Source organism: Chionomys nivalis, chromosome 9, assembly GCF_950005125.1.
Source record: "Chionomys nivalis chromosome 9, mChiNiv1.1, whole genome shotgun sequence".
NCBI lineage: Eukaryota > Metazoa > Chordata > Mammalia > Rodentia > Cricetidae > Chionomys > Chionomys nivalis.
In genome coordinates this window covers 17315825-17327696 of record NC_080094.1, presented here as the reverse complement: position 1 = coordinate 17327696, position 11872 = coordinate 17315825, and the positions used below count along the sequence as shown (strand labels likewise).

General features: G+C 46.6%; 1 protein-coding gene across 2 annotated transcripts in view; it reads right to left on the bottom strand.

Annotated features, from left to right (window-relative positions):
* Positions 1 to 589: 589 nt before the first annotated feature.
* Positions 590 to 11872, bottom strand: part of Chd6 (chromodomain helicase DNA binding protein 6) — a 179994-nt gene continuing 168711 nt past the window's right edge. For both annotated transcript variants that reach the window (XM_057781825.1, XM_057781826.1), the window contains 3 exons: positions 11044 to 11232; positions 9810 to 9929; positions 590 to 3780 (listed from right to left, as the gene is read on the bottom strand). In XM_057781825.1, the coding sequence (XP_057637808.1) occupies positions 2890 to 3780; positions 9810 to 9929; positions 11044 to 11232 (1200 nt within the window). In that variant the 3' untranslated portion in view covers positions 590 to 2889. The remainder of the gene's footprint in view (positions 3781 to 9809; positions 9930 to 11043; positions 11233 to 11872) is intronic.

Genomic DNA, 11872 nt, shown 5'->3' with positions numbered 1-11872 from the left:
CCCCTTTACCCACTGAGCTAAGGACCAGCTAAATGCTGGTCCTCCATTAGAGATCTTAAGCTGGTGGTCAGAATTTTTCACTTGAAAACCAGTTGCAGGGCCCTGGGACCTCATCCATCCACTGTTGATGCCTAGGACTGGTGACTCCGCCCACCAGTGAGGCTGGGCTAATGTCCTGTCCCCACTGAGGCCTCATTGGAGGCAAGGGCTTCCCTACAGCCCAGAAAAGAAAGTTCTTAGAGACCAGGTGTTCCTTACGGGACACACACCCCACAGCATTCTAGCTCCCTCAGAGATTCCAGGTTTGAGGTGAGACTTTCGGTGTGGCTTTAAAGAAGTGTCTTGAGGGAGAGCCTTTGCACGGGGTCTGAAGGAGAGAGGCGGTGTGGCTAACTCCTTTCCGTGGCACAATTTAATCTGTGTTCTGGTGGTAGGGAAGGAATTGGGCACCTGGAAGGACTGTAGATTCCTGGTACACACATGATACACCCATAAAATGGCCAAATAGCCAGGCATCCAAGTGCTAGTGAAATCTTCAATACAAATCTGAATTTTGAACTTTCCATTTTAGATCCAGGATCCAGACCACAGACAGTTTATTATGTGAGACACGGGTAAAGAACGACCAAAGGACTACGACTGTGAGTGACATGGGATTAGATGGAGAGGCTCAAGTCTGCGGAAGAAAGTTTAAATTTGGCTTCTGCTCTCGGAAACGTCAAAATAATCATAAGAAGCACTTGTGCCTTACAGAGCAAATAATCCACAGTGTCAATTTCATTTTGCAAACAATGTCACAACAGCAGTCAACAGAAGCCTAAACACCCGCGAGTTAACATACAGGTTTGGTAGATAGAACAAGGGATTGTGCATGCTGGTGGTTGCTGGGTCCACACCGAACCCGTGACCTACTCGGAGGTTTGAGTGAGAACTGGGGGAGTAGCTTTCCACGTGAACAACATGAGACAACAGGAAGAGCAGACTCTGCTGGCGGCTATAATGCTCATTCGCAGTAAGGCTTTCAAGATACAGGAGTTTTTATAGCATTTGTATTTTAAGGATTTAGGGCAAATACATTTTTTCTACTTGATAAAAAGAAAATTAGTACTTAAAAGGTTCAAAAATATATTGATTGAGTGTTTCTTTTACATAAATAAATTATATTGATTTTTTTTAGGATTTAACAGCTGAAAACCCTTTCTGCTTCCACTGGAGGCAAAACCGAACAGAATGTTAGTTCAATAGCGAGCAGCATTTCTAAGAAATCTGTTGTCAGTATCACAGACCTTCTACACTACGAACACATCATTAAATAGCATTTATTTAGTTCTTGGATTCTTCCTTCTTATAGATCAGTTATAGAATTTCTAGTTTATATCTATGATTCATAAAACCAGGACTCTCCTTTTTGAAAATACACCTGATTGGTTTTTTCGGTCACAATTTAACAGACTTCTTTGAGATGCTCATTTTAACATTTACATAATTTATAAACCCAAATGTATAAAAGACAATGACAAAATCATCATAAATAAATAATGCAAACTGAAATAGCATGCCAAACTTTCAGACCTTCTGATAAATTAGCAAGACTGTAACAGGAAGAGTAAGAACAGAAACAGTTGTGACGACGAAGTGAGCCTGGTAGGTGGAACACCTGCCACCTGTCCACCCCTGAGCCCCGTGCCTCAGAGAGCTGAGCTGGGCGTGGTTGGTTCAAGTCTCAAGCATGAGCTGTCCATGAAAGAGACTATCAGGAGGGACATGATGTAAGGGGGAAGAAAATGGGAAGCTGAAGCGCCGCTGGCTGGGCTCTTCCCTGCTCAATTCAGCATGGAGAAGCAGGAGAGAGTACCCTGCTGACTTCACAGAACCTTGCCTGACTGGCAATTTGGAATCTGGGCCCAAATCTAAGATACAGACAGAGTAGGGAGATAAGGGAGCGGGGAAAAATTTTCACAGTTGTAATGTCAAAGATGGTGTGTGTGTTCAGCCACACTACACTGATGACAGAGTCTAGCAAGTACTGAGCGATTACCTCCCACAGGCTCCATAAAGCCTGGCTCTGGGGTAAGAACACAAAATAAAATCCAGCAGGTTTCTTAACACAGAGGGGAATGAGTGGCTAGAGTCCCGGGGGGGATAAGGTGCCAGCAGTGCTAGTGGACCAGGGGAGCAGTGCTCTCCCACTTGCTACAGTAACGCAAGGTGCTGAAGCTTCTCTCATTTAGTGGGCATGATATGCATGCTGCCTAGCTGGCCAGTACTTCCTCTTGCTGCAGGCGTCTGAACAACTACGAGGGGAAACTGTACTATCAGGAAGGTTCCTGGTTTAAAGAAGCCACCAGTACGTGCATTTTCAATCTCAGTTCAGACACTGCAGACTACTCAGTAACCATGATAACACAGGGACTCTTGAACTAAGAAAGAACGTACCAGCACTTCCTACTCTGTGCCTTTCGTTCTCTTGCTATGATCTTCCTATTCAACTGCTCAGAAAAAAAGAGCTGCACTTGCTCGTCTCTGCTCTTTGGCCCCGGTGAATCCTTAGGCAGCTTTCTTCTGCCATTTTCTTCCTCAGATAAGTGGGACTTGAAAGAGAAGGGGGAATAGGTATGTCACCATGTACAGTATCAACTATGATTGCTGGAATGAACTGGATAAAAGAAAGAATTCTGTGCCCCCTACACTAGGTAGATGACATTCATCTAATGAAAATGGCAAGACCCTGCAACTATTAACATGTTACCATAGTTCTCAGACAGGAAATTAGGTAGGCAATATTACTGATGGAGACACAGGTTCTCATGAAGGTGAAGAGAGGGAAGTAACAAACCTTTATGGGATAAGAAACTTACAAGTCACAATCATTTCTTAAACGAAAAAGTTCTAATTGGTATCATCACTGGAGTCTTTGAGCCCCCCTTCCCTGGCCTGTGCCACGTGTTCTCTTTCTGGAGGCAAAGTGGTACTGAACTCAGTGCAGTTCTGATCACTGTCTGGCTCCCTCTCACACCCGGATGCAGGCTCTGGGTTGGCGTTATCCCCCTTTGTTTTCTTCTTTTTCCTCTTCTGGCTCTCAGGGCTGACCATCTCTGAGTGTCTGCCCTGCTGCATGGCTGGCAGAGCCATGCCCATGCCAGGGGAAAGAAACATGGATGGGTAGATGAGCCCAGGAGACACCCCTGGGATGAGAAACGGGTTGAAAGCCACAGGACTACTAGTAGTTATTGTGGGTTCAGACTGATCAGAAAACGGACCTGGGCCAGACTTATCTTCAACCAGAGTGTCTGCTTTTACTTCACGGCCACTTAGTTTGTCCTCTGTAGTTTTTTCAGTGGCTGAGGTACCACTTTTTGTTGTGCTTGAGAGAGACGCCGATGCAGTGGTCGTACAGGTGGTTGCCATGGGTGTGTTGAGAAGTCCACTGACACCAAACATCTGGGGCACTGTAGCCATGCCTGGCAACATCATGGGTAGCATGCTCAGGGTGTTTTTAACCTCTTCACCAGTAGGCATGGTAGCAAAACCAGCTGGGAAGCCCACCAGCCCAGTGAGAGGAATGCCTGGAATATTTCTCACATTCTGCAATCCTACCAGGTCCATCCCTGCAATCAGCCCATTCATGAACAGTGGTCCCATTCCAGAGGAAGAGTCTGCCACAATGGCTGGAGCTTTTAGGAGTTCAGTCCGAGGCCGCCTCCCCCTCCTGCGGGGGCCTGCATCTCGAAGCACAGGCTCAGCTAGGGTGTGATTGAATTTGCTTTCTGGGAGAAACCCCTGAAAAAGGACAAAGAAACATTGGATGCTGAAAGTTACCAAATGGCAGGTGGTGGCTGCAGCTGTTTACTGGCACAGCTTATTCCCAGTTCCACACAGGGCTCTATTGGAAGGGAGTATCTCCTGTCCACAGGCCCAGAGGGCTTTGACTCTTAGAGGCTGAGAGGATTTAGTGGCAAGGAAGCAACCAGATGCTGGTGCCCATCAGACAGTTCTTTCAACACCAACTGGCAAGAGCAGTTTCTACTGTGTGAGAAACTGGCAGAGCTGGACCTGGAGACCAGCACTGATGATGCCCCAGCTTGGCTCTCAGCCATGAACTCTTCACTGAGCACAGCAGCCATCCTCTCACCACACAAGCCCATACTGGAGCAGCAAAGCAGCGTGTGCTGGGGAAGGGGTTGGAGTCAGATGCAGTTAATTTTAAAGGTTGACTGGGCAACACTATAGCTGCAGCTGAGACTCAGGATGGGTCAGCATTGGTTCAAAACAAAACAAAAAGACAGTGACACTTAAAAGTCTCCAAAATTAAGTGTTTAACATGCACCCCTGGCCCGTAGGAAGGACCACTTGTGAGGGACATGGCAGGGACACGGATGCTAATGTTGCACATGTCCCAATCTTTTCTGAGTCCCTGCAAGTAGTGACTTGGGATGACAAGGGATGTATACACACAGGCTGTAGAAATGAAGGACCTGGAGCATTGCTGGGCATACGTCAGTCAAATAACTAAGGCTCTGGCTTCCCTTAAGGAAGAGCATATATTTTCCTCTTTCTGGGGTTCGTGCCAAAAAAACGTTTTTATTTTTATTTATTTATTTTTATTTTGGAGATAGGGTCTTTCTCTATAACCCTGGCTGCTCTGGAACTTCCTATGTAGGCCAGGTTGGCCTTACACTCACAGAGATTCACTTGCTTCTACTTCCTGAGTGCTGCGATTAAAGGCTCTCCAGTTTTTTAATCAGTACAGAGCTCCACAGTTAGCACTTGTCACTACACACGGACCACCCCCACCACGCCTCATCAGGCAGGAACGCAGCACAAAACCACAGATGAGCACATGGCCTTGATGGTGGCAATAAGCAAGAGAGTACACACACAGTGGCAGGGAAAAGTAGAGGCTGCAGCAGAAACCTGCCTCTTGGGGCCCACAGTCTGGTTATAGAGAGGACTAACAGAAGATACTGGAATTATAATGGCTCCACCTCTGAACTTGTTTTGCAGGCATCGTGAATCCTTGAAAGGAGAGAAATCTGTTTCCTCCACAGGAAGAAGTGATCTTTCTTTCGATTTGCTGCCTGCAATCCCTGGGCCGTGGACAACTGCACACACCTTTCTCTGCTGTCCTGCACCGTTGTGTGTCTCTGCTCTGTTAGTTTATCATTAATATAGAGCCACAGGATTAAAACACCCTTGTGCTGTTGAGCAGTCTCAGTCTTTTCTCATACAAAGGGTGATTAAAAAAAACCCTTCATGTTGCACACACACACACACACACACACACACACACACACACACACACACACACACACACACACGAGACCCCACTACCCTGTATTTCCTCCTAGTATTCATGTTACAACCTTCCTTTAACTCTAGCAAGGTAGAAAACAGAATGATCAGAGCACCAGTGACAGGTCTTGTGAAACTGGGTGTGCCCTGTGGATACAACATCAAGGCAGTGTAGCAGAACCACGTGCACCTGTGCAGAGGAGCCTAGCATCTCTGAGCTGATCCGGTGCCTCTTCCTGAGAACCCGAAGGGAGGGGCTCCACAGCTGCCTGAGAACCAGAGACAGTGTTCTGGCTACACTCCTCAGGAGAGCAGAAAAGAGGAAAAAGGAGGCGCAAGTCTTACAACAGATACACAGGGCCAGAGGAATCCTATAATTAGGGCCTGGAGCCTTACTCAGACCATGGGCTTTCGAGCAGGTAAGGGATCTACTTACCACTTCCTGAGGCTGGTATAGGAACTTTACTCACAGCCCTGGCATGGGCCATTGCTTTCACTGCCCCTCTTCTCCCAAAACTATTAAAAAACAAAAACAAAAACAAAACCCCTACAATGCTCAACAGGTGGTGACACTGGTTTCAGGCTCTCAGAGAGCTGTGAGGACAGGCACAGAGGGCTCCAAGAGATGCTCCCGGAATGCATCTATCTCCCTGCAGGGAGCGCTCAGCAAGGGGTGAGTGACAGGAGGAGCAGCAGGAGAAATGCCACGGGACAGCCCAACCCAAGGCTCCATCGCCTTGTCTCGACTTACTGTCACACCCTGAGTCAGCATGACAGGGTCACATCCCAGAGAACTAACAAGTCACAGGCATGTGACTCAAATGTTTGAGTCCCCAGAGATAGCTATCTTTTGAAGTGCTATACCTCTCGTTCAATTTATCAAAGAATATTTCAGGAAAAAAAAAGTTATGGACAAAAATACTTTTGATGGCAAGTCTGAGAGTTCTTCAGAAAGCTTTAGTTTATATCATAGAGCTGGAAGGAACCTCTTCAACAGCAACAGGAGTCTTTCCCTTTCAGAACTGAGTGGCAAGGACTACTGTGGCAGAGCTGGTAGGGACTGAGTAGGAGAAGCACCCAGGCTCTTTTCATACTACACCATGCCATATGCCTCTATTCCACTGTGCCAGGATGGTTTGTCCTGGAGTGCCCGGCAAGTGCTCACCCTGGTTTTGGGTTAATCACGAGAAGTAAACTCCTGGCTGCTCATTTCTAAAAAGAGACAATAGGGTCTGAAGGATGGGACTCAGCTAAGAGGATGATTTTCTACCAGCCTGTCTTGAGCTCACCAATACAAACCACTTTGCTCTTGGCCTCTGTCTATATCATGCCATCTTGGTCCCTTGCTTGTCAATAACCCCTCTTGCTAAGCACAACTGTATTTCAAAGCTTCTCTGAGGCCTTTCTCTGCAGTCTGCCTTCAGCTGAGAGTCCAGGAGAGGCCCCAGGGAGTCTTCTTCCTTTACACTACACATACTCTAATTCTTCCCATAACTCTCTAATGTGAAGGGCACATTCCACCTCCAAGGTCTTTCTGTTGAGAGACAGGTTCAGCACTTGATAATAAAACCTTGTCCCAATTTTTAACAATCTGCCGTAAGAAAGACCTTTACCATACATAATTTAAACCAGTGGTTCTTAGCCTTCCTAATACTGCGACCCTTTAATAAAGTTCTTCATGTTGTGGTAACCCCCAAGCATGAAATGATTTTTTGTTGGTACTTCATAATTAATTTTGTTATTGCTATGAACCATAATGCAAATATCCTGTATTTAACCCCTGTGAAAGTGTTGTGACCCACAGCACTGATTTAAACTAAGTTCCTTCCCAGGGTAACTTATTTATGACTCTGACCTCCCTGGTCCTGCCCACTAGGCGCAAAGGGCTCCTCAGGCTCTAGGAGGTCTAAAACCATCCTCTCCTTGCCCTTGTTGAGAGCCACAGATTTAGCAGGGGCACAGGGGCTTCTGAAAAACCAGAGCATGATGGGAAGGTGGAAGCTGCTCTTTCTTTTCTCCTCAGGTATGGAGAGCAAATGAGCCCGGGGGAAGAGAATGATTCATGTACACTGTGGGACACATGGATAAAGGAAGTCAACCCACACCACTTCCTGTATAAGAAAGCTACTTCAGCCACCCAGATGCTGCCCACCACAGACAGGTGCCCCTCCCAGCAGCACTGCGACCACACACAGCAGTTAAGTCGGGCTTTGGCAGTTCTCCATCCTGGTAATTATACCCTGGGGAGCAAACCTGCTTCCTCTTCTAGAAGAGGCCTGGACAGAGCGCAGGGAGAGCAAGAAGAATGGAGGTGAAGCTGCTTTGCAGATGACCTCATGGGTTCTGACCAGAGAACAGCCTCATCAACAGATGATGGCGTTTGTCCTCAAACTCTTGGGCAGAAGCAACGAAAGGATGGGGACCGAATCATTCTCATCACTCTTACAAAGGCATATCCAGAAAACACTGGGTAAAAAGAGACCCGGTAACTAAATGGTTAAAAATCTCCAAAGCAAAGCAAAGCCAAACAATGCCAGGTCTAAAGGACATTTCTGCAATCACTGGTAAAATCTGAGAGTGACTCTGGCAGCACAGTCTATCAATCTTCACATGTGTGACAGTGGTGACAGCTAGGTAGGTAGTTATATTGTATCTGTAACAAACAGATGAAGACCTCACTATATGCTAAATGTGTAGAGATGCAGCTGATAAGCAACCACTGCACCCCGGGCATTACAAAGTCAAGTCTCGCTGCCCTTGGTGCTATATGAACGTCACCCAGACTGTAGCACATATAGCAGGACGCTGAATTCACACTAAGTTCCTTACCAGCTTTTAATCTATTTTTAGAAGGGGGAGGGTTTCTGCCTTGGGCTTTGAATGTTCACATCCCACCCCAAAGCTGGGTGGCAGTGAGGGCTTTACAGTGATGAGATCATGGGGCCAGCTCCTTATGGATGGGATTAGTGTCCTCCTAAGAGATCCAAGAAGAGCTTATTTGTCCTTATTTGTGAGGGTGCAGCAAAATGCTTATGAATATTGGGCCCTCACTAGATACTTGACTTTCAATTTCTCAGCCTTGAGAACAATAGGAAACAGTTTCTGTTGTTTATAAGCTTTTGTCACACCCACTGAATGGTTTAAGGGCCCTTTGGGAGAGAAGAGGCAGCATGCTTTGAAAGCTGCAAGCTACTGCCCACCTATGTTTTAGGAAGGCTGCGCAGTCCCGAGCACCAGGCAGACAAAAACTTCCTGTTCTTACCTCAGTGTAGAAAAGGGACCTCAGAGGCAGCGAATGTGTTTATTTCATAAAGGAAGGCGATGCACCATAGAGAGGAGGTTGGCTTGCAAGATTAGAAAGGGGTTTGCTGGCAAGAGGGTCAGCACTTGTGAAGTAGCGGTGAGCAGTACTTTCCAGGACTGTGAGAGAAACTGCTGGGCATGTCGGAACTGGAGGTCTTCCCCTGGCCTTCCATAAACACTATGTGCTAAGGCACAGGACAAGACTGGGCAAGGATAGATAGGGCAGAAACAGAAGCGGGTCTGTGGGTAACACAAGGTCCAAGAATAACAGCCTTGCTGAGAACAAAGCAAGAAAAGGGTAGGAATGGAGGACAGACCTGAGAGACTGACCAGGCCTGGCAGCAGATCCAGAGGAATGAAGGCAGCTGCCTGTGGAGCTGCTGGGAGAGTGGCAAAGTCAGTGGCAGCTCCTTTCTGCAGAGGACCTGACTAGGGTGGGCAGTGTTTGCAGTTCGGTAAGAAATCACCCTCCCGCAATCCCACCAAAGCAGCTGATGCAGGGAACGCTGTGGCTTGACTAAAGAGCTGGAGAGTCCAGGAGAGCTTAAATTTATGGGAAAGCTGGGGAAGAGCAAGTGCCTCCACCTCCGGATGCACTGAGAGAGAAAATGCTCATGATGTGCCGTGGGAAAAGTCACTACCGCCCCCTAGAGGTTAGGACTTTTCTGTCTCAAACTTGTATCCATCTGTAAGCTATAATTAACTCAGATTCGTTAGACTCCAAGTATTCTGAGGATGTCTTTGAAGCTGGTTCTAGTCTTATGATTCTATATTAGGAAAAGGGTAGTGCTCAGAGTCAGCTGTTTTTCATTGCCCGTGCAGAAGCACTAGGAAGAAATGTCTTTCTTAAATGGTCATTAAAAACTTAGGTAAGACATGCCTGTTTCCATCATGGCATCTATTAAATTTGAAACAACAGAATGACATCCAGGGCTAAGGATTTTTATCCCTTGTAATCTCTACAAATAGTAGAAAAAAATTAAAGATTTTTGAATGGTTTAACAAACTGTTCAGGAGGTGGAAATGCTCAGGAGACACAGATGCTTGACAAGGTCTGGGCACTTACAGCAGTTAAAGCTTTTCTGTGCTGGCCTCCTGTCCCTGGAAACACACCATCCCGCTACCCACGCTCAGCAGGGCTTTCTCTCAAGTGTGCATGGTATGGCACAGTTAAGATGGTTCCCTTGCTCCTATACTCAGTGCCCTCTTCCTACCCTTAGTCCTGGCTCCTTGGGGACAGCAGGAACTCTTTCTTCTCCACTCAGAGAGGTGATGTCTAATTTTCCAGGTTCTTTGCAGCGTGGTCTCCTCTGCTTGGGTTTGTCTGAAAAACTCTAGGAGGCAAACGGAGAAAATGTTACAAAACCTGCCACAGAGCCGGGCGGTGGTGGCGCACGCCTTTAATCCCAGCACTCGGGAGGCAGAGGCAGGCGGATCTCTGTGAGTTCGAGACCAGCCTGGTCTACAGAGCTAGTTCCAGGACAGGCTCCAAAGCCACAGAGAAACCCTGTCTCGAAAAAAAAAAAAAAAAAAAACCTGCCACAGTCTGATATGGGTGGTGCTTTACCCAGAACTCTACACCAAGCCTAACTGCTCTCCTTGAGGTATCAGAACTCAGACAGCAGGCTGGGAAACAAGCTGCGGCCAGGCCTTGACTGGGGTTGGAGCTGACCCAGCAGCTTCCTGGGGGCACCACTGCAGCAGTGCTCACCCTTCTGAGTCTCTCTTCACTGTTACCTCACTAGCTGGTTCTGGAGTCGTGTGTGTGTGTGTGCATCTAGGATATGTGCTCCTGTCTCTGTGGATTTATCTTAAGGAACAGGTGGGGTTGGCATGAACCAAGAACGAACACCAGTGCTTAGGAGCCCTCCTGCAGGTTCCTAACTGGGAGGAAACAAAGAGGAAAAGGTATCTAGGTGACTTCAATGAAGTCTACCAGAACAACAGAGAAAAGAGCCTTCTGCAGAAGCAACAATAAATTAATTTGGAAAAATTTCATCAAGTGGTAGAGTTTATACAACCTAAAGATTCATTTGTGAACTTAAGATGTTATGTGGTCACTTCTGGGGAGATATGAGGGTGGTGAACTTGAGACAAATTCTGTTCTTGTAACTTTTGCATGTAAACTTATTGGTATGCTCTAGCAATTTCTGTTACTGGAGAATTTAAACATTAAAAACTAAAACAAAAAGGTAATCTTTAAAATGATGTTCTTGTTAGGTGGTGGTAGTGCACACCTTTAATTCCAGCACTCAGGATGCAGAGGCAGTCAGATCTCTGAGTTTGAGGCCAGAATGAGTTTCAGGACAGCCAAGGGGGGAAAAAAAAGAAAAAGTTCTCAACACAGATTTCTTCCAAATAGTTCCCGCCTTCTAGTTTCTCTCAGCAGAAACTTCCCTAAGTTTTCAGTGAGCTAACTGGTCTGGGGTAATAGGAGCCAACACTTACTGCCCCAAAGCCAGGGACATCCAAGGAGTAGTCAGCTTGTTGCCGCAGCCAGTCAAGTAGGCTCTTGCTAGGAACAGCTTTCTCAGTCTGGTCATTGGCTGCTGCTGGCTCAGGAGCTGAGGAAGCAGCTCCTGGCCCTTCAGGGTGTGTAGTGCTTAGGGTAGTCTGCCCCGAATCTTCGTGGACTTCCTAGATTAAGAAAAAATGAGCACATGTAGATAATCATGGAACGATAAAATGAGTTCCTGAAACACCAATCTCTACATTAGTCATGCCGATCATGGGTCTACTGTAGAGCATGTAATGGGTCTACTGTAGAGCATGTAATGGGTCTACTGTAGAGCATGTAATGGGTCTACTGTAGAACATGTAATGGGTCTATTGTAGAACATGTACGTGTTCATTAGCTATGCCGATTACGGGTCTACTATAGAACATGTAGGTGTTCTTTGACTTTTCCATCTGCTCCCAAACCATTATCAACACTGGATGTTTGAATGTGAAGCCATTGAACTACTGACTGCTCACTGCTCCTACAAATGCTAGTGTGCACCACTGGAATGCCTTCCACCTGTCTATTCAGCAGGCTTGACCTCCATCCTAAAGCTCCACCCCTTTGTCATCATCACTCACTGTCCCTAGACACTGCCTCCCAGACTTCTTACATCCCAGAAAATTCGATGCAGGGGTCTGCTCACCTTTTCCTCCTCTGTGGTTTGGATGTGTGTCTTATTCAGCTCTGAAACACCAATAACTATATGGGTCTGATAAAATCCTACAATAGTGCTAATAGTGCTTGTAATACAAATTTAAAAACTATCCAGAAAAT